Source organism: Tenrec ecaudatus, chromosome 9 (assembly GCF_050624435.1).
Source record: "Tenrec ecaudatus isolate mTenEca1 chromosome 9, mTenEca1.hap1, whole genome shotgun sequence".
NCBI lineage: Eukaryota > Metazoa > Chordata > Mammalia > Afrosoricida > Tenrecidae > Tenrec > Tenrec ecaudatus.
In genome coordinates this window covers 84902455-84925917 of record NC_134538.1, presented here as the reverse complement: position 1 = coordinate 84925917, position 23463 = coordinate 84902455, and the positions used below count along the sequence as shown (strand labels likewise).

General features: G+C 42.7%; 1 protein-coding gene and 1 non-coding gene across 4 annotated transcripts in view; one reads left to right on the top strand and one right to left on the bottom strand.

The window, feature by feature from the left end:
• Positions 1-1578: 1578 nt before the first annotated feature.
• IGF2BP3 (insulin like growth factor 2 mRNA binding protein 3) overlaps positions 1579-23463 on the bottom strand; it is a 129876-nt gene continuing 107991 nt past the window's right edge. For 2 of the 3 annotated variants that reach the window (XM_075558297.1, XM_075558298.1), the window contains 7 exons: positions 22566-22684; positions 22471-22486; positions 6852-6968; positions 3344-3418; positions 2760-2891; positions 2125-2238; positions 1579-1904 (listed from right to left, as the gene is read on the bottom strand). In XM_075558297.1, coding sequence (XP_075414412.1) covers positions 1806-1904; positions 2125-2238; positions 2760-2891; positions 3344-3418; positions 6852-6968; positions 22471-22486; positions 22566-22684 — 672 coding nt within the window. In that variant the 3' untranslated portion in view covers positions 1579-1805. Of the gene's footprint in view, positions 1905-2124; positions 2239-2759; positions 2892-3343; positions 3419-6851; positions 6969-22470; positions 22487-22558; positions 22685-23463 lie in introns of all 3 variants that reach the window. The other variant, XM_075558296.1, reaches the window with a different exon arrangement.
• Positions 9999-10129, top strand: LOC142457586 (small nucleolar RNA SNORA24). Its single transcript, XR_012786293.1, has one exon. It is a non-coding gene; the product is annotated as a small nucleolar RNA SNORA24 (small nucleolar RNA).

Genomic DNA, 23463 nt, shown 5'->3' with positions numbered 1-23463 from the left:
GAACTCTGGCATTACACATCTCAGCTGATATCCAACCAGAAAGCCAGCATCTGTTTTCTTTGCAATTTTAATTCATTGTACGAAAACAAATCATGAATGCTAGATGAATTCAAGTGACAAAAAGGGCATTTTCCACTAAAACTACAAAATAAATGGCTTTTCTGAACACATTTTAAACCATTTTCAAAATGTCTAATTGGTATACTGCTCTTCAGAAAAAACTTAAACCTAATCCATGTAGCGATTTGTCTTAAACTATGAATGTGGCAAAATGACTTCAAGGTTATTATCTATGCCCTTCAGATCAGTATAACATGATGACTGATCCTCGTATGAACAAAACGCAACGCAACACAAAACCAACTCAGAGCAGCATGGTCTTGGAGACCACCACACCAGTCTGTACCGGGCACACAAGTTCATCTCCAAAGGGCAAATATGCGGCACAGTCATTCAAATTACATGTCAGAAGTTGTTCTCCTGCATTCCCTACTTTTCCTTTACTTTCAAACAGCTGGTTGCAGAGTGTACAAGAAATCTCACTGCACGTTATGTCATTAAGTGGCCTTTCATGTTTGATTTATCATCGTTCGTTTTAAAAGCTTCAAAGTAGCCGAGTGAGGCCCACAGGCAGTGCTGGCACACCTGCATACTGTGCCTTCAAACACCGCCGCACCATCTCCTGCTGCCCCTCACTCAGGTCAGCTCAAAGTGTAGACCACCTGGGCTACGGTGTGTCAGCAAGCAAAGCCGCCTGGAAGACAAGCAGAAGCTTCCTGCGGGCTGAGCACCTGCCAGTCCGCCAGGCTGCCTCTCTCCGGTGGCACACTCTCCTTAGGTAGCGATGATAGTCAAAAGCACAAAGCATCGATGCATCAGTCACATAGCCAAACAAAAAGCTCAAGTCTTCCCAAAGCCATTTAAACTAGCCGTTCCCAAACTTCCTGCCAGCACCTTGCTCTGGTAACCCCTTCAAAGCGCTCCTCCCGTGAGCGAGAAAAGACGGTGTTGCTGCTCTCCCAACACAGGCATGGCTCCGTATCCTGGGCTACTTATTGGACCTTCCAACCAACAGCGGCATCAAAGCCTCAAAGATCCTTACTTTTCCAACCAGCCAGAGGTAAAAGTCTGTCCTCAATTATTTGCCTGTTAGCTGGTAGCTGATTGAATTATTTTTTTAAAAAAGGTTGGACTTTTATCTTTATAAAGTATATAAAATTTTCAAAAAAAGAAAAAAGCGAACAATTTTGCTTTTCATTGCATTATTGAATACCTGAGGTAGTTGAGTAAAAATGCACATTTAATACCCCTGCCAACACCATTCAGCACTTCCCTTAGGTTATTCATGTTAGTGTTAGATAAAAATAAAACCAAAGTTCTTCTATGCTAGTGGCTTACCATTTATGTTCTTGTGATCGTTCTATTTTGATCCAATTTAACAATTGGATTTCAGAGCAGCTCATTGTGGATTAGAGAAATTTAGCAAAAGCATCATTCACCCAATCTCTCCACTGTTCCTGGGGGAACACTGGTTACACTGTGAGAATACAACACAAGGGAAGTGCAGTGGTACTCCCCTCCCCTTGATCCTTTGTAAAGCTGGGTGTCGCACATGTTAGAGAGCAATAAAGATACATTCTCACAGAGACAGGAGTTCAAAAGTTGCCTGGTCCTCAAAGAAACGACTGGCTAGGTAAAAACTTGTGCACGTGATTCTGGATAGGGGTTCCGCACCCATCTGTTGGTTAAGCAATCTGTCTTTGGTTTGGCATCTCTGCCTCTGTGGTGGGCTATTTCCTGAGCCTTCATTTCCTTCTTGACTGGAGGGGTCCACTCTGCAGAGCCTTCTGCTGTTGGTGCTGCTTTACCTGAGTCAGAATTTCCTGAATTTTTCGCTGGGCAACCTGCAAAAGACAGAGCTTTGAACATTTTTATCCAGTCAAAGATGACTAAAAGTTACTTTGTTTCCCATCTTAACAACTCCACACAGACTCATGTGAGTATTAGGGATATTAACCTCTGGAATAGTCTCTCCAAAGGAGGCCTAAAAAGTGGTAAGCACCAAATAACTTTAACTGGGGGAGCACCCAGACCGAATCATTTCCCATCGGTGAGCCCACTTGCCTGGCAAGCATAAAAGTGACCAGTTATTTTGACAACTACTTGGTCATTCTCATCAGGGGTCTGGTCACGAGGGACAACTACTTCTGCACTTGACAAATTTTGGAGTTCATTCACCTGGAAAAGATAATTACAAATCCTGTTAAATAGAATTTTTTAAAAGGCTTATTTCCCAAGCATGTAATACATAAACAACCCTACAAGCCAGTGAGTACTGCCCTATTTAAGATGAAAATTGACTTCCCAATCATTAAAAAAATGATTGAATGGCTGAGCAAGATCCAAACCCAGAATATGTAAAACAGACTTAAAGTCACTTAAATGTTCTGTGCATTTGAGACCAGGACCAGTTTGCTTTGTTTAGCTACAGAGGTACACGTGTAGGTGGAACATTTCAAATTTCCATGATGTGCACAATAAAACAAAACAGTGAAGCTACAGTGATAGAATGTTTAATGTTCCTCACAAACGTGATAATCCTCTCAAAGACAAGTTATTTTCAGTAGGAGCTGGTGCCAACTCTCAAGAGGAACAAAAGACAACCTTCCAACCTCAGCCCTGATAGTCCCGATTTGCATGAACTAGCCCACCCTGGGGGGTGGGGGTGGGGTGGGCACAGGGTTTGCTCAGCTACTTGCCGTTTTGCCTCCTTTCCCAATAACCCTGCCAGCAGCAAAGGATGGCACTCTGATATGAGCTTCAAGTTTTACTTCTTCTTTTGGACTAACGAAGTTTTCTTCTTTAATTTTTCCATAAATTCTTCCCTGAGCCTATGGACGAGAAGAGAGTCTATCAGTGTCCTTTGTGTCGGCAGTGGTTCTCACCCTTCCTAATAGTTCATGTGGTGGTGAACACCCCCCAACCATAAAATTATTTTTGTTGCTACTGCCTAACTGTAATTTTGCTACTGTTATGAATCGGCCGACCCCTGCGAAAGGGTCATTTGATCCCCAAAGGGGTTTCGACCCACAGATTGAGAACTGCTGCCTCAGGGTCTCCGCTCACTTACATCAGGTCATTGTGCAAATTCACGTTTGGAAGACAGAAATCCCATAGGCAACCATGGGAACTCTCAAAATGCATGAGGTTTGGCGTCTTGCAAAATCACGTTGGCAGTTTCTTTCTACTGGGTATTTCAGGAAGACATTTCAGGGAGAAGTCGGGTAACAGAGTTCCTGAGCAGAAGTCACCTCTCTGCACTCACCCCTGGTGGAGCTCCTACCTTGAACTGAGCCTCCGGAGGCCCAGTGATAATCACCATCCGCACTTTTGCATCTGGGGTTTCCGCTGGAGCTATCTGTAACAGACATGTAACAACATGGGCTGAGGCAGGCTTTCGTGCTCTGGAGAGAAGCCCAATGCAAATGAGTTTGGCATTTATTTTCACAGGAAAGACCAAGCCAAAAGAAAAACCTGGAATAGTTATGGAGTGACGGATGTGGGTTCTTCAATTACAGCTCCTGCTACACGCTATATATTTAGTCTGCAAAACTCCACATGCACTGTTAACCTGCACCATCATTCCACTTCACACAAGGCAGGCCAGGTGAGCTGCCCAGCCAGCAGTCACACACAGCCACGCCTGTCTCCCCAGCTTGCACTGTGGGTGCCCGGCCCACTTATGCCAGCTCCCCTGGGCTTCCTATTCGTGAGGAATTCCTCCCCGTACCCCAGCAGCACACCATGGTGGTTCCAGAGGCTATGCCTCAACCAACCTTGTGTGGTTTGTGGGTAAGGGTTGTACCTGGATTGCTGAACTAAGACCGCACCATTCATTTAGCACGTTTCATAGTTGTTGTTTTCTTACTAATTCAAACACGTAAGATTATCAGTAACTTCTTGTAAGTCTTGAAATAAACTAACCATTTGACAAAACAGGAGTTCAAACTCTACTCTTGCACAGTGTACACATCATTCTGTAAGTCTGCATAGGAAAGGGTGCAGGGCTGTGTTAAAGAAGCTGGCATTGCCCTAGGCTAGGGTCCCAGTAAGAACTGATTTGGGGATCCAGGACTTCCAGGGGCCATTTTGGAAGAAAAGCATTAGCCAGACGTTCATCGTGCAAGTGTATTCACTCTCATCACCTAACAGTCTAAGGACAGAAAGCAGGATGGTTACAAAAGCACTGCAAATGCCGATCCAGAGGACTCCGCCCGAGACTTGGTAAGACTCCTTTTCCCAGCACACGCCAGAAGAATGTTTCACATTTGAAGAAACCACACACTTTCGTGTAACAGTACTTCTACTTCATTCTGGGTGCTGATTAACTTCAAGTCCGAAAAATACGCAAATGACTTCCTTTTTATTTCAAACTTTCAGGATTATTTCACAGGAAACCCTTGGAGAGAAGATGCCATTCTCAGCTTTCCAGCAAGTTTCCCATTTTCATTCTGTTTTTTTGTTTCCTCTGTGAAGATTTACCCGATAGTCTAAGGTCCCCAATCAAGAAGTTCCACACAGATTATTCAGTGGCATTCATCACAACTCATAAACATTCTCAGTATTTCTGTTCTGGCAACAAATGTTTCTATAAACGTAGTTTCCCCGCACGCCCTTGTAGGTTTGCTTTGTTTTTTTAAAGCAACTGTTGACTCTTTTGTAGACACTTTCATTAAAACAAACGCACCTTTGTCAAGCCTGGTGACAGAGGGCTGAGGGTGAGGGCAGCAGACGTGCACCTGCCATCTTTTTAAAGCTCTGAAAACACACATGCCCTTTGACCTACAAAGTCTACTTCAGTAAAGATGGGTTACAGAAAAATGGTAGTATATTTGCTAAAACAATTTTGTTCACCACTAGACTGAAATACTTCTGCTGACCCTCATTTGTCCCACAGATGGCATAGTGGTGAACAAAATTCCTTTAGAAATGTTAGTTAGCCCTGGTGCCAGTGGGCTTCGCAACAACAAAGTCAGCAGTTCGGAGCCACTCCTCTGTAGAAAGAGAAGGCTTTCTGCCCCGGAAAAGAGATACAGCCTTGGAAACCCAGAGGGCAGTGCCACCCTGTCCTTAGGGGTCACTGTGAGTCAAAGTCAACTCAGTAGCAGTGGGTTTAGAAAGGGCTGTTAGGTAGACAATTACAATTTGGGGATAGTAAATATTATGTGCACATTAAAGTGATGTGGGTATATGGATAATTATATACAGGTGGCATATGTAATTCCATACCAGAATTTTTGAGAGTGGTAAAGTCTTTCAGATGTATGGTGCCAGACTTTTCGGAAAGGGAGTTTTCAACTTTATTAAAAAACATCATGGGTATCGATTATGATAAGAGTTGTATGGGCCCCCAATGAAATGTTTGTTTTTTTTTTAATTTTAAAAAAAGGATTTAATGATGGCCATTTTTCCAACCGCTCCCCTCCCACCCCCGGGCACTGGATCAGTTGCTGAGAGCCAGTGTGTGTTCTCTTCTTCTGAGCACCAGGCCAACTGTACAACTGTTACAAAATGTGTGTTTGCCCAAACCAGCCAACCTCTTACCAAATGCTGCCCTCCACCAGAATCTCAGCACTCCTTTACGCAAATCAAACGAGGAAAAGCCACCGCGGAAACCATTTAAGAACTGAGTCCCTTAATTCTTTTGGTTCATGAAATGTAGGTTTTCTAAAATACTTATTAAATTTGTATGAACATGTCAAAAATGTTTTTCTTAAGTCATCAATCATAACTAGCAGGATAGTAAAGGGGGCTCCTCACTTGACCTATTGACATGTCTTTTATTCAAGTATTACCTTTTGCTGCAATGGAGTGTACGGGTTCTGTTTCTGAATGTACTTTAAGTTTTAATTTACATAGTAATATGCACTCAGTGTATAAGTTGAAGAAATTCTCAGGCGGGTCAAAACCAAACCACTGCCACTGAATCCATTTCAACTCAAAGCGACCCCAAAGAACTTCTCAGGCTGTCAACCTTTATGCGAAGTAGCAGTCTCATCTTTCTTCTGCAGAGTAGCTGGTGGGTTTGAACCACCGATCTTGCAGTTATCAGTCCAAGGCTTACCCTACAGCACCACCACGGATCCTCAACCACATTCCGTATGGAACAATTCCATCACAACATTTCATCTGCTGCTGCCTCTTCCTCCTTACCGCCCCCACCATCAAACTCAGAGCAACACGTAAGACTTATTCTTTGTCTCTCTTTCTGCCGCTTCCTGAATGTATGGAAAAGTTACCAAGTTTGTTTCTTTTTGTTGTTGAGTATTGTGTTAACCAAAATTTTCTTTTTCTTGGATAAGTATCTAGAAGTGGGATTCATGAGTAGTGTGCACGTCAATGTATTATGTTCTTTTAAATACACGTTTACACATATAGAGTTTATAAAATAAAAATTTCCTTGAGCTACATCTGGCCCTATGACCAAAATTCTGAATACTAGGACATGTAGAAACACCCCACAGCAGCTAGCAAAACCTTCCTAAGGGGCTCTGCGTTGAGTCTTTCTCTTCTATTGGCTGGACAACGGATTGATTGCTAGACACTGGGGCCGTGTGGACAAAGGCTACACTTGGGGAAGAAGAGCTAGTGGAACCCACATCTGAGGTCTTGATGGGAGGAGAAGCCACCGTACCAACCTCTAGTCACTTACCTCCTCCACACTGTCTTTTCCAGAGAGAGACACGCTCTCTCTGTTAGTTTTTCCGCCACCTTTGATACCAATCATAAAGTGGTCAAGAGGACTCATGATTCTGTAACTTACTGTTCTTAAAGCGTTGGCAGAAGAGTACCTTAATAGAAGCTCCAGCAAAGCGAGAAAGCTGTTTGATGTGCTGTCCCTGCTTGCCAATAATGGCGCCGACTGACAGGGCCGGGATAAACAGGTGGACGGTCTCCGTCTCCGAGTGCTGTTTGAGAAGGAGCACAGGACACACGTGCTTATTGATGACAAAGCAGTCCTTTTTCATTGCTGACAGACAGAGGGACAGTAGGAATATTTGGAAAGCTTTAGGAAAAAATGCAGTAAGGCGACATGAATTTATGAAGCCTAAACAACACGACTTCATATACCGTAGATACTCGTGTATAAGCCGAGTTTTTCAGCACATTTTTAATGCACTTTTTGTGGTAAAATTAGGTGCCTCAGCTGATATTTGGGTCAGCTTATACTCAAGTATATATGAATATGTGTATATTCATCCACAAAGCATTTGCATTTAAAATTCCAGTTTCCAATTGGTCCGAAGGTTGCGGGCTATTGTTAAAGTGTTTAGCATTGTCTCCCACCCACAACCATACTTGACTAGCTTTGCCTTTTGACATCCCTAATAAATTATTTGTAAGGTTTGCAAAAACTGGGAAAAATTAATACAGAAGTAAAATTCCAGTTTTCTTTACACAGTCTCCTGGAACTTTAAGATGTCATGGAGTTAATAAAGATTTTAAACACAGGTAGACATTATGAAGTTGAAACAGAGCAGAGGTACAAGGGTCGACTGAATTGTTAAGTAACATTTACACCCATCTTATCCAAGGTAGATGTGTAAGTAAACGAGATTCTGGGTGCTACGTGTCAACAAATCCAATGGCATCCTGGGACACCCACTCCACCCCCCACTCTAGAGGTCATGTAGGTTTCACTGCTGCAACATTTAGTGAACTAACAGAGAGAACTGATCTTTAGTACTAAAAGGTAATTAAGCTACATCCCTTTGTACTTCTTTATTGCTTCCAATTCTGCCTTTCTCCTTGGACATAGGCAAATGAAGAAACCTAAAAACTAACTGAAAAAGTATTTGAGTGAATTTCATCTCTTCCTCTTTTCCTCCACTTCTTTAAGACAGATGCACACAAGAGCTCACAAGGCCTGTCCTTGATTCCTAGAAAGGACCAATTCCAAGTTCAATAATATTACCGGTGAGCTAAGGGCTCTACAATGCAGAAGCAGTACACCTATCAATATATACTTCATTTATGTTACATAAGAAAAACATGCTTCTAAGAATGAATTAACTTCAAGAAATATTTTAAAGGTTTAATCTCATTCGGTGAATCCCCGCCACCTGCATTTGTGAAACTAGATGCACCAGTATGCTGTAGTCTTTACAGGGATGCATTACTTTGTTCTTGTGCCTGCCAGGGCAATGTGACTGCCCTGTTGCCAGCTGGCTAAGTCTCTCCCTGTGGGGTGACAAGCACGCCCCGAACAAACCCACCAGGAGGACTGGCCTCCCCCCACCCCCCACCATCCACACACACTCTGGACTGTTGAACCTTATGAGAGGGGCCTGTTTGGCCTAGTAATGCTGTTGCAATTCATCCATCAAGGACAACAAGTAAAATGATTTCATTCTTCACTGTTTCTGTGGTTCCTCTCTTTGGAACGTCACCTCTCCTAGCCTGCCAGGGTTAAACAAGCAACCAAACCATCTCTCTCCAGGGGACACTTTAAGGTGCTTTGTTATAACTGAACAGACCAACTGAATGAACACTGCCAGTGACCATAAACGGTGTCCAATGTTAGCATTTCCATTGCCAGTCTGGCCCTTACATTAAAGCCAGGCTTTTATTACATCAAGCATAGGTGGGGATGTGCACCTCAGTAGGAATATTAGGAAAGTTCTCAAGAGAACTACCCCAATAAGACGACATGAATTTTATGAATTGCTAACAAATGAGTTAGTCTTAACCATGTTTAAAAAAATATAGGAGGAGAGAATTCCAAATATTTGATCTTATTAAGGCCAAGTTTGATTTTTGGTCTAGGGCTAATAAAGACCTTTCAATGATCACAGTAAATCTAATCTGTAATTTAACCAAATCTAGCCCATAATATTTGACTACTATTATCTGTTTCCTGTACTTTGTTCCAGGAAGAATTTTGCTGCTACTTATACAAAAGAGTGGGTACAGAAATAAGAGTATGGGGATTTGAACAGAAAAGATATAATGAAGGCAAAGTGCTATTACACACATTTGCAGCAATAACTTGGTTTTTTTAACGGTTTTATCTAAACACACAATTCATGCGTAACAAGAAGAGCTGTAAAATCAATACCACACTCAACTTTAGAACATTTCCTTCCTCCTCGTAAGTACTAAGCTTAACACCAATTAAAAACATAAAAATCGCATGATTTATTTTTATGTATGGGAGGAACAAACAAAAACTCATCTTGTTGAATCCAAACGAAGAATCCTGAGACCCAGAAAGGAACTTCTCAATGTCCCAGGCCACGGCTGTCAGAGGTACCCTCCTCCACACCCCTAGGGTCCCTAATCCTGGCCAGCAAACATGGGATGTAGCTCAGCCTTGAAGACGCTGCAGACTACTGCTGTGAGCTAGGGGCACAGGAAAGCAAAACTGTTGTAGTCTCATAAATTGGACAAGAGCAAAATCTATTTGACATGGGGCTGGAAGCCTGTCACTGTTCTCTTGCTGTCGACTTTGTAGGAGGCGGGGAGTGAGGGAGTCGAGTGGTTTAGAGACTTAATGCACTTGGCGACTGACCGAAAGGTTTGAAGTCCAGGTGAACCGGCAGCTGCCTGAGAAGAAAAGCGGGTCAATCTACTTAATAAAATCAGCCACTGAAACCCCAAAGGGGCATAGCTCTATTCTGAACAGATGGAGTCACAGTGAGTCGGAATGGGTTCAATGGCAATGGATGGTGTTGGAGGAGTAAGATAGACCATAAGAAATCTAATATGAAGGTGAAGAACAAACCCAAGATAAAAGCTGAAGCTTGGAAAGAGCACAGGGGTCAGTGAAGAAGGGCCTCCAGGAGGGTAGTGTGAACAGAGAGGTAGATCTGAGCATCAGTGACAAGCAGTAGCAGCAGGGAGGGATGGACTGTTTCAAACCACACGAGCCCAAAAAGGCAGCATCTGCTGCGGGACAAAGTTCAGAAAGCAGGAATTGCTATGAAAGGAGAACAGGCGTCCATGTATCTTGGGGACCTGCGGCTGTGGCAGTCTCCCTTTCTAGCCATGCAAGAGTAAATGCTTGTTTATTGGCAAAGCTGTCACCATTTAATTGGTATCAGATTCTGACTGGCACAAGTTAACATTCTTAAAAAAAGAAAAGAAAGGAGAACAGGCAAATGGGAGGAGGTAGGAAGCATGCTGCATTACACTGTGGGGATTGCCCGGTGTCTCCAAACAATGTGTGAACTGTTCAATGGAAAGCCAATTTGATCTCTAAACTGTCATCCAAATCACAAAAACACATACAAAGTGACATAAAAAATAGTATTGCTATAAAGTCCTGAAAACAGTTAAAAATATCAAAATGTGAAGCAACACGATCATTATTTCTTTGAAAGGTGTTCACCGTAGGGCAATGAATGTACAGATGTGCTTTACACAGTTGATATATGTATGGATTTTGAAAGGAGTTGTTTACGAGCCCCTAATAAAATGTTAAAAAAATAAAAATCTAGGGCTGCCCTGCTGTACAGGAACTTAATCCTTAATTGGAAAAATAAAATTAACCTTTTTGAAATGAAAAAAAAATGTGTTCATTGTAGCAATCATGAGATGTCATCTCAGAATAGTGAAATTCAAAAAATGAAAACAAACTACTGTAGAAAATGATACAGTGCTTCCTCAAAGAGTTGGGAATCAAATATCACAAGACCTAGCAATTCCTCTACGTGGTGTAAAATCTAGAGAAATAAGAGCTGCGAAACGACTGGGTAAGGGCCCTTCTGTGTCCACCAGAGCACTAGCGATAATGAAAGAATGGACGCAAGCTCAACACCCACCGGTGGATGAAGACATCGACCTTTGGTACACATACACACACAATGGAATACCATACAACTTAAAGAATGATGATGAATCTCTAAAACACCTCAGATATCATGGGTTAAAGTGGAGAAAATAGTAAATCCAAAAAGGGCAAATCTTGTATGAAATGGCTATTATAAAAAGTTGAGAAAGTATTTTCACACTAAAACACATTCCACGATAGCTACCGGGGTGGGCGCCACCACGTGTCTGTCGTACAGTGTTGGTCTGCCTGTTGCTGTGATGTCGGCAGCTGTGCCATTGGTTCCCCATATAGCAGGGTCACTTACCGTGAACAGTTTGCAGCAGAACTATTAGAAAAACACAGACTGGGATGAAAAAATAGGCTATCCGCTTCTGAGGGATTAGCCACTGGAAGCCTTAAAAATAGCAGCAAACAATGTCAGACATCGGGACAGAAGAAGAGGCTCTGGTTGGAAGACACTGCAAGTACACCTGGGAAAGTGCTGCTCCTCACAGCTGAGTCGAAAGAATGACACGGGTTGAATAAAGTTTTGGGATCTTCATGTGCAGATGGGGTAGGACACAAAAACAGAAGGAATACCCTTTAATAATGGCAACACGGGATAGATTAAGAATGTAGCGAACTAGAAAGTTGTCAGAAATGAAATGGAATACATAAAGATGGACACCCTAGGAATTAATGAGCTGAAAAGGACTGGTATTGGCCACTTTGAGTTGGACAGGATTTACTATGGCAAATTCAAGAGGAATGGTTTTCCATTCATTATAAAAAAAAATTCAAGATCAAAATTACATCTAAGAGTAAGTCCAGTTAATATAATTAATTATTCAAATTTACACACCAACACTAAATCTAATGAAGAAATTAAAAGAACTCTACCAATTTCTACAGTCTGAAATTGATGAAACATACAATTAGATAGGAATTAAAAGTTGGAAAATAAAAGGAAGGAACTGTATGGCCTTGGAGGTAGAAATGAAGCTAGAAATCACATGATATCACCCCATCACCCTTTGTCCTCCAATAACACACGCACTTGGTGGACTCTGCCATTTCTGCCTTTGGCAATGCTGTTTCTTCTGCTTAGAATTCCTTTTCCTCGCCTCTTTCCTTTTTGTGTGTTAAACTGCCATCCACCCATCCGTCCAAATTCAAGTCCAGCACGATCTCTTCTCGGTGTTTCTGCAGGTCCTCCCTGATTTTCTCTTTCATTTGGGTTAGATGTCCCCAAGTGCTTTCTTTAATTTTTTTATTTTAAAAATCATTTTATTAGGGGGAAGTTCACTATTTTATTGGACAGAACAAGATGAGGGGTTGACAGAAACAGACCATCAATTGTTCATCTGTAAGTTCAGGTTAAAGCTGAAGAAAATTAAATTTATAAAGATCAAAATATGATTATGAATATATATCCTGTCTAAATGTTGAGAGCATCTCCACGGATGTGACACACTGAACACTAATGACAGAGGCCTGATGAGCTGTGGGAGGACATCAAGAACATCCTACACAGGAATCAAAGGTCATTCCAAAGAAAGAAAGAAAGAGCCAAGTGGATGTCAGAAGAAACCAAACTTGCTCTTGAACTTAGATGGGCTATACGGCACATGAAATGAACTAACAGAACTGGAAAGAAAATTTCCCAGGGCAGCTTGAGAAGACAGTATTATAACGCAACGTGTGAATACCTGTGGTTACAAAACTGAAAGGGAAGAACACGCACAGCATTTCTCAAGAACTGAAGGACTAGTCTCAGCCTCCAGTTGCATGACCTAAAGAAATCTAGGGGCGAGTCACTCAGCAGAGCAAGAAGCATCGAAAGAAGGTAAGAGGAATACACAGTGAATGCAACGGAAAGAACCTGTCATTGTTCAATCATTTCAAGAGGTAGCATATGATCAACAACTATTACCTTTGAAGAAAGAACCGGAGCTGCACTGAAGGCATTAGTGGAAAACGTGTTTCCAGGACCTGACAGAATACGGAGTGAAGTGTTTCAGCAAGCAGACGCAGCACTGGAAGTACTCACTCACCCATGCCGCCAGGAAATGTGGAAACAGCTACCTGGACAGTTAACTGGAAGAGATCCAGATTGTGGCACATTCCAAAGAACGGTACATCAACAGACGGATACATTTATAAAACATCATCAAATCCACAAGCAAGAACTTTGTTAAAGATCATCAAAAAACAATTGCAGCAGTCCAATGACAGCAAACTGACAGAAAATCTAGTCAGATTCAGAAAGGGAATAGAAAGGGGGATATCACTGCTGACATTAGATAGCTCCTGGCTAGAAGTAGGGCATTTGAATGTACGGATTATAACAAACTTTGGATAACATTGGAGAGGTATGGGAACTCCAGAACACTTTTGTGTTTAGTGAAATCTTTACAGAGACCTCAGGAAAAGTCTACGCCAGTGTTGTCTATACCCTCTCATCATGTTTACTCCTATCTGTGTGCTGAGCAGATAACCCAAGAACTAGGCTATCTGAAGAACACAGCATCAGGATTGAAGGAAAAGCCTATTAACCTGAGAGATGCATCTAACACAACTCTACTTGCTATAAACTTGGACTCTGAAGCATTTACTGATGCAGATCAAGGGTTACAGCCTTCAGTATGAATTGCAACTAAATGAAAAGGAAAAAAATCCTCATAACTGAAGCAACAGGCAGGATCATAATAAACAGAGGAAAGATTTTAGTTCTCAAGGATTTTATTTTACATGGATCCATAATCAACACTCATGAAGCAGCAGTTAAGAAATCAACTTCCTGCACCAGGCCCATCTGCTGTGTAGGACCTCTTCAAAGTGCTAAAGAGCAAAGATGTCACCAGGAGAGCTCAGGTGCACTGGACCCAAGTACACCTTAGGGAATTTCCAGTGCCCTCATATGTAGTGCAATCTGGACAATGAAAAGACAGCAGAAAAATGTATACCGAATTACAGTGCTAGTAAAGAATATTGAAAGTACGATGGGCTTCCAGACAAACACAAACTTGTCTTGAAAGAAGTACAACCAGAACACTCCTTAGAAAAAGAGATGGCTAGGCTGTGTGTCACATATTATGGGCACGCTATCAGGAGAGACAAAGCCTTTGAAAGGATGTGCTTAGTAAATTAGATTCCACAAAAAATAGGAAGCCCCTCAGCAAAATGGCTTGGTGTAGTGATTGCAACCACGGGCTCCATTGTAACACTCGTGAAGATGCCACAGGGGGAGCAGTGCTTTGCTTGTGGGAAACGGGATCACCATGCATGGGAATCGACTTGATGACATCTGAAAATGGCTGGGAAGGGTGGCCAAGTGTTACCTTGGGTGAAGGGGACGGCACTGTCCACTAAGATACAGTTTGCACAAGTACACACAGGGAGGCAACGGAGGCAAATAATGTTAATACACAATCCTGCAATCGCAGAGATCTGCAAGTAGATATTTGGACAGACATGCAGCTTGGACAAGTGTGGGAGGGAGAGTGTGTGTAGATCCATGAATGTACAAAGATTTGACAGGATGGTTGCATGTGCATGTGCTTTGCTGCAAATATACCCACAAATGTGGCAGAGCACAGAGGAAGCAAAGTCATCAAAATGTCTTACACAGAATCAAACACTTTGAAGAAATGAGCCTCTGAGCCTCTGGCACCAGAACCATAGTCTAAGGGGACACCAAGGTCAATGGGCATAACAGAGTTCAAAAAGACTGTTCTACGCCCTTTTTTGGTGAGCAGTGACTCCGAGGTCTTGAAAGTCTGTGAGCCGCCATCTAAGGTATAACCACTGGTCTTCCCTCGCCTGGAGAGCAAAGGGGTGAACATAAGAGACAGAGGGAAACGACCATGCAAACATCAACTTTCACAATCCTGACACAAGATCAAGGTGGTGCCCACGTACCACTACCAACTGCTCTAAATAGGATATTAGTGGGAGAACACTGTGGGTCAGAACTCAAAACTCTGAAAAGTGGCCAGGCTTCCTAGAGGACTGGAGCGCTCCCTGAAGCTGTCTGGAATGGACTCACCCATGTAAGATACAGCATGAAGCCATTACCCCCGGGACAAAGTTCAGAGGGTTAGGAAGGGAGGAGGAACAGAATAAGACGCATCGTGGAGTTGGACTAAGTGGGACAAGCGATGACACACTGAGCACGGCAAAGACGAGTTAAAATGTGCATGAAAAGTTGAATGTAAAACCCATCATCTGCTCTGCACACCTTCACGCAGTTCATGATGATGATGCTTCTCAGCTGCTCCTCCACATAGGGGTACGCCATTCTGAAGGCAATGTTCTCTTCCCAGTAACGGTTCTTTGCCAGTTGGGGTATCTTTCGAGACTCAAACTGTGCTCCTGTCTCATATCCTCAGTTTTGAGAACAAAAATAAACCAGAGGAGAAAAATCAGGCTGCAGAGTGGATAGGCTAAAGTGTCCCAACAAGAGTCCCATAGGACAGATCTTGCACCTTCAGATTACGGTGGCACAGTTCCCTGCTCTTTTCTTTACCAATGCAGTTTTCCATTTTCGAGACACTGCCTAACAAGCCCCCAAGAGCTTTCTGTCTTTTGAGAAAGCCTCTTCGTTCAAATCCCAAAAATCAGTCGCCACACCTTTCAAACTGACCTGCTTTGAGTTTAACTGGAGCAACAGGTCCCTGGAACTCGCCATTTAGGTGACACTAAGGCAAGCACATTGCTGAGAGCACTGATCTCTAGTCGGCCCGAGGACAGAGGCCCGTCCATACACGCTGGGCGCTCAGTCTCTGGGCGAGTCTGCGGCTGGAACCCCAGCAGCAGTGCTTTCTGACGTCCCCGGTGTGTTTGCAAGTGTTGCACAAAAAAGAAACTGGACAGAACTTGAAAAACAGAAAAAGCTAAGTTCTCAGTAAACCAACCATTTCTACACCAGAAGGCAATGCTTCCAGAGTGGGTGTGCTCTTGGCAGCAGCGCCTCCATGAAGAGTTGACTCGTCAGCTGTGTAAAGCTTGATGAAGACATTCCTAAACACCATCCAGTTCCCTTTGCTCTAATTTCATATCCATCCAGCAGCTCCCTGACCATAAATTACTTTTCAAGGAAAATTTCCTCCTGGGAATATGAGGCAGCTCGCACAAACTGTCTGCTTTAACAATCATTAAGCTGTCATCATAAATCATCCTCAGATGAGAGTCAGCATAGTAAACCATATTTCCAGGATTTAGAAATATGAGTGATGCAGATAGTCTAACTTTTACTTGACGCTCTAAGCAGTCAAAACAATGTGTTATGAGCCTTTTCCACTTACACCGGGAAATTTTAAGTCTCAGACTCAGCTTGAAAGAACACATCGGCACTACTTTTTCTTGTTACACATTCCTCGCATGTAAATCAACTCTCAGCCACATTATCCCCAACTCTTGAGATATTCCTGGAGAGTGAAGGATATTCACAGGACACAGACGCTGCCCACTGAACTTCTGCCAGTTTTCCTATTGGCAACCTTCCTTTGGCTATAGCTTGAAGTAACAAAGTACAACGCTGCTCGACCAACAGTTGCATAGCTGGTGAAGTCTGCCAGTGAGTAATTCCTCATCAGCGACACGAGGAGATGTAAGGAGTGAAGTGAAGCGTGTGTAGTCTGTGGGGAAGAAACTATAAGGCATCACAAAGACATGGGGACAAGCATGCCAGTCCACAAGATCAGCCACCAGGAGCCTGGAAGGATGCCAGGGTTTCCCTTTGCCACGTAAAATAGATACTCTGGTTTTTGGTTTTGTTTTTGATGGATTTAAAGCGGACTTCAGTTTACTCAACCCCAAGACCAAAGACTTTTAAAAATAAACAGGGGGATGGTGAGAAGGTGGAAGGTTATCCTCATACAAGTAAACAAGACCTCCAAGAGAGCTAATTTATTTAATGACGAGCTGGTACCACAACACAAACTCCTAAGGAGTAGGGCTAAAAAAATACATTGAAACCCATCATTGGCTATGTATTAAAATAAAACAAAAACCTTTCAATTTTGTCTAAAAGACTACCTTAAATTGGTTACAAACTAGGAAAGTACATCGTTCTCACATCTTCTTCCCTATGCAGCGAGCTAGCAGTTTTCGGATGATATGATCCATCTATGGATTGCTAAGTGGAGATTCCAAAGAGCCAAAAAAATGAAGACAACAGCCCTTTGGTGACTTCTGCCAACCACACTATAAGCTGCCAGGACCATCCAGTGATGGGGCTGTGCCCATTCCAGCTCTTGTTCTGCTCACTAGCTGCCAATTCCCTCTTCCCCCACTGTTTGAGCATTTCTGAAAGGAGCATTTCCTGTCATTTGCAAACTGTAAGTTTGCCAACTAAATACTGCATGAGCCAGCTGCCAGGCAGAATTAGAGACTTTTCGTCTGCTGGAAGAACCCACTCTTTGGCGCTATTGGAAAAAATCAACTTGGCAAGTTCTGGAAAGAAGAACATGTGAGCAGAGGGTGGCAGAGCTCATGAATGGAATGTTGGCAAGGGATTTCTTCAAAGTCAAGATGCATCAATTCTATTCTTGTGCTACAAAGCAAACTGAGAAAATGTGTACATACAAGTAGCTCTGAAAAGAGGAAGCTGGATGTCCAGGGATATAATCCCCCAGAAATACTTAAGTCATTAAAGCCCACTCCCTGCCAGACAATATGTAATTAAAGCGAAAGCCGAGATTTTGCCACCCTACAGAATATCCATGATTCAGAAGCTATTTTAAATAAGTAAACTGACATCCTTATGAATTTTTAATGCATTTTTTAAAGCAACACCACAGACCTACAAGTCTATATACTTCAACAAGAAAAAAAATGAACCAAAAAGGAACAAATGACCTTCGAGACTATAGTCAGAGAAATTAATAAAGGTGGGACACATTTAATTACTGTCTATAAAAACAATAGTTAAGCTATTTTTAAAAAGTGTTGCCTGCTAGGTACACTTTACATGTTACGGAGCTTGGGTTTAGGAAAAAATAAACAGAACCCAGCAGCAGCTCAGTATCTCCCTACCTGAATCATGACCCTTGCTGTAGAGCCCGTCCCTCATACCCTCTTCTCGCCCACATAAAGTTACGTGCTAAACCCAAACGCGTAGCAGAGTTATTCTCTTAAGTTGCAATCAGAAAATTACCTGGCAGTCATTTGGAAGTACAACTTTCTCGAATTAGTTTTCAGAGACAAAATACAATTCTCCGAATAATGGCTATTCTCATTTAGCGGGAACTACCCAGCAAGGGTGGAGTCTGGAAAATGGAGGTTGCTCCTCCAGAATTCGACTTTTCTCTGAATTTTGAGAACTTGAAAAGTTGGCTCTTCCCTTATTAGGCTCTAAGAGATTCCTTTAACAGGTATTGCCACTAAGTCCTGTGGGGATAAAATCAAGTTAACTATCCCCGCAACCTAATCTCTAGTTCTCTTAGTAAGGGACCTTGTATTTTAGTTAGGTATGATGGCTGTCCCAAACCGATGGTTTTTCGGCTTCTTGAACAATTCAGTGTCCAAGAAGCTGTGCCACGGCCATAAAAACACGGCAGAAACAAAGAGGAGCAGTTTTCTGGCTGTGCCCTTAAATGAGGCTGCTGTTCAAGGGTGATCCTCTTTGTAAGCTGCAATCAGACAAAACACCTGGAATGTAAGCAGTTATCTTGGGCCTGCTATGGCCTGCTAAGCAGAAAGGAACATCAATCCTAGATAATGTATAAAACCACTACGAGCCCCAAGTTGTCTACCCTTAAAATCATCTCATTAGCCAAGCCACTCTTGGTGAGGAAAGTGCATGTTGCTAAGCTCATGCATAGCACATCTCTGCCACCACGGCCACTTTGTTCATTCCAAGAACATTTCATCCCGATCTGCTTTGCTTGATCGATCAAGTCCACTCCCAAAGCAGTCCTTTGCTGAGCACTCACATGAAACAAGAATGTCTTTACTCCTGGGGTCCATTCAGAGAGGTCTGTCCGCATACTCCTTCCCCATACCTCCTATTCATCAGTGTTTCCAGCTGTCGGCCACAGCACATGAATCAGTATAGGCTGCATGGTAACTTGGTGGCCAGATAGGCATTCTCTCAATGGCCAAAAACTTTCTCTCAAAAGGTGAGTAATTACCTTCAAAGGATGGCAGAACCTTGCTTCAAAATCTTCGGGGTCTGGACACTTTGAATCACCAAGAGGGGCCTGCCAACTCAAAACAGCATCTCTCTCTGCCACTCCAAGTACCGTGGGATGAGCAGGATCGTAACAGCACAGAGGAACACAGCACGGAGATAGATATGCACACTGATGTTTATCGTTACAGCACTATTCACAATCGCACGAAGACGGAAACAGCCTAAATGCTCATTAGTGGAAGAATGGTTAAACTTTGGTGTACACACACAACGGAATGATACTTACCCCTCAAGAATGACGACGAAACTGTGAAACAGCTCATGACATGGATGGATTTGGAGGCTATTATGTTAAGTGAAGTTAGTCAATCACAAAAGAGACCATTGTTCAAACAGAAAAATATCTAGATAAGAAGATTTTCATACTGAAAGAAACAGACGTGGTTGGTTACCAGCGCTGGGAGGGGTGCTTGGGCCACAGGCTAGAGGGGAATGGTTGCTAACAAAGGGCAAGGGGAGGATACTGTTCTACAGACTGGGAAGAGAAACAATGTCGCAATGGGTGGGCAGGACAGGTCTTGGGAAGTTTGATCAATTACTAACTTGTTGAATACAAAAATGATCTGCTATGTAAACCCTAACTATTTCACAAAAAGTTTTTTTAAAAAGTTAAAGATCTACACATCGAAACTCAATACTCTCCAGTTCCTATGCTAATTCTGTAAAAACTAAAAGTGCTTCCCCTGAGAGTGCTGAGAGAGAATTCATCTTGTTTACTATCTTTGGCACAGGCAAGGAAACACACCCAGGGCAGAGAGAAGTCGGACAAAGTGCAGCAAACTCGTGGCCCACCTGGGCTAGACCTGGGCTGTGACTCACGGCTCTTCCCATCAGTCTCTGCCAGCATCAAAGCCAGAGCACTCCACTTGTGCTCCAGTGCTCTGGGTGGGGCAGGAGGAATGTACGCACCACCCAAACCAGTGAAGAAAACCCCAGAGCCATTGAGTCAGTGCTGGCTCATACACAGCCAGGACAGGGCACAGTGGGACCGGTTCTCTGAGTTCCAAAGCCCCCATCTTCCTCTCAAGGACCAGTTGGTGGTTTTCAACTGCTAACCTTGCAGTTAGCAGCCCAACGTATAAGCAGGGCTTCTTCTAAGGCCCCAAGGGATGGCTCCTGGTTCAGATGCATTAGCGGCAGGAGATGAGAAACAGGGGGAGGTGCAGAAGTTGCCACAGTAAAAGCAGAAACACACAAGGGCTCAGAACTTCTAACACGTCTGATGGTCTCAAGGACAGGCAAAGGCTGACATGTCGACAATCTCAGCAATCTGCGTTTTGCAGAATCCCCACCTGCTACACAAATTCTAGGCAATGATGTGACAGAGCCCCAGTTTATCACACCTGGATGCTTCCCAAGTTGGTGTTGTGTAGCCACTCAGGATGTTAAATAAAAGGATCAAATAGATGAAGAAAGAGATAAAACAGATGAATGAAATAAGATCCTGAAATGTTAATTTTACCTCACATGATTATTCCCAATGACAGACTGAATTATTTCCAAATAAATTATATCATGTTTGTTGGGCTCAATTGTTTTCATACTATCATTGGTCCTCTTTTTAACCTCAGAGGAAAATGCTACTCTGTTTGTTTAAAAAAATTAACTTCTTAATATGATCTTGCTTCTCTTTAAAACAATCTTAGGTTTTAAAGAAATAAATAAAAATTTAGAAAGAAATCTTAAAAATAATGTTTTTCCTTTTTAAAATTTTAGTCAAAAAAAATTTTTTTTTAGTCCAACATCTTCTTACAGAAGGGTCACAAGGAAGAGATGAGCCAGTCAGGGTGCAGTATATCACTGATGAAACATACAACTTTCCTGTAGTTCTTTAATGCTTCCACTTCCCAGCGACTATCATGACCCTGATTCTATCTACCTTACAAATCTGGCTGGACCAGAGCATGTACACTGGTATAGGTAAAAGCTCACAACACAGGGAATCCAGGACAGATTATGAGAGAGTAGTGATACCAGGAGGGAACTTATCACAATGATCATCATATAACCTCCTCCTAGCGGATGGAATAACAAAAGCTGTTGAAGGCAGTCAGCGGTTGGTGTAAGACATGGAGGGAAAATTTGATCAAGGGCTCATGAGGGAGGGAGCGTGGAGGAAGGGGAAAATGAGCTGATATCAAGGGTTCAAGCAGAAAGAAAATGTTTTTAAAATGATGATGGCAACATACGTACAAAGGACTGTGCTTGACACAATGGATGGGTGGATGGATTATAGGAGTTCTAAGAGCCCCCAATACAATGATTTAAAAAAATAAATTAAAAAGCTTAAAACATTTGTCCAAAAAAACCCACATTTGTCAAACTTCAACAAAAAAAAGTTAGTCCCTAATAGAAAGTTTTTGTTTCTAAATTGAATTTGGTGGGCCTGAGCTGTTTCCTAAAACACCCTGGGAAAGACGGCAAAGCAGATACCTACACTTTTATCCTGGAGGATGGGCGATAGTAATAGATGGTATTTTTAAGATGCCGCACATAGCAAACTTTTCTGAAAAGGACAGTAGGAACCTATGGGTGGGTGTTTATATATCAGATAATTATTTTTACAAAAGATTTCCTACATCAGCTGTTTACCAAGAAATAAAAGCTGTTTAACATATATACATACACAAACATATGTGAGCTCACTGATCCTCCTAGCAAAAATTACTAGAGATAATTCACTGTGAAATTATTACTATTTCTCTACAACCCTACTTTACCCCCATAATCTTCAAACAGAAAATGTCAGATCTTCCCTGACTGCTCAAAGTAGTTCACTTCCAGGAGACACAAATATGAAAGGAAACCTTTTTAAAGTCCTTTCCTTAAACATTCGAAACAGAAATTACCTTCTCCCCTTTCAATATCAAGTCTTAAACCTTTTTTTCCTTCACACGACCAGCCCATTAACTCATGCACAAATGGCCCAAGATCAGTTGGTTGCAACCTCCATGGTGCATCCATACCCCCATTTCCACCCTGGTGTTCCCGTTTCCATTTGCCTGGTTTCCCTGGCCTGGGTGTTTTCACATCTCGTCTTAGCTTTGCAGCGTTCCCCGGTAGGTCCTGCAGAGTTGAGCACAATGGAACACTTTCTTGCGGGGTGCTGTGATTCAAAGGCAGTCTGATTTGGTGGGGAGGTAAACTCTGGGAGTGGCTTGCGTTCCACATTAGGAAGGTGACTTTCGGCAAGTTCCTCCATTTGCTTTCAGACCAATCAGTCTGGTCAGTTTTAGGAATGGGTTGTGCTTTCAATCTCTCTCCCATTCTAACAGGAACCCCAAACTTTCTTTTGATATTTACAGGCACATGTTGACAACTCCAACCAACCAAATACCTCAAAAGAAACAACCCCAAAACAAACAAAAGGACAAAGAAGATGCTTCCAATGCTGAGAACCGGGAGTGTATGCATGCCTCTAACCCAGCGTTAGGCCACCCAAGGGCCAGGTTTTCCCAACGAGCATTCTTGAAGAGCTGCAAATCCTGGTTGTGGTCCTGTGACTGTATCCACTCAGCCATGGAGCAAGTCCAGGCACACTGTCTTACCTCAAACTGTGGGTAGGGAGGAGTCATGGCTGACGGGGGGCCTGGGTTAGGAGGCGGCATCCCTGACGTGGGTGGGAACAGGCCCAAGGCATTCAGATTTAATCCAGGAATTAAATGTGCTTGAAGCTGCAATGGCAAAAATTGTAAAATTAAATACAGTTAAAAAGTCGAGCATTTACATGTGACAACCAGATTATAGCCCCTTATGATCCAATGGGAAATTGTCTTATGAGTCAATTTTTTAGAACAGAGCCAATGAACAATGTGGCTGTACATGAGCACAGTCTACATTTGTTTGTGTTACTTGTTATTTTTCAACCTGTGCTGGCTTACCCCTTCCATGACATGCAACTACACTGGAGTTTGCTCAAGGGCAAGGCATGTTACTTTCTCCGACGCCCAGCTCACAGTGCTGAGACATGTGTGGAACTCTGCTGCATACTGTGGGCACGTGATAAATACCATGGATCTGTACTTCACCAATTGCTCATAGTAAAGCAAACCCGATCAGATACACAAAACTGGCTATAACGAGACCTTCCTCCTCTGATAAGATCTGGCCTTCAAGGAAGGGTTTAAAGGCTTAAAATCAGAGCTAAGCCCTGTGGAAATTAATTCCTTAACCCTGTGTAAGTGTTGCCAATGAAGTCCCCTCTGGCCTGAGTAGCAGAGGGAAAGGAGATCTGGGCTTTTGTGCAGTTCTACACGGTTTGAGGAAGCAACTGATGTTGAGACTGAGCATGTGCTGATAATATCTTAGAGGGGAAAAACTGTGTAGTTAGTATTACACCCAACTGACACACTTTTGAGCACTCGTTAACAAGAGAGATAGGCAGGCAGCTATGTGGGGTTTAAAAAAAACTAACAAACCAAACTCATTTATTTCAAAACATAAGATGAACGTG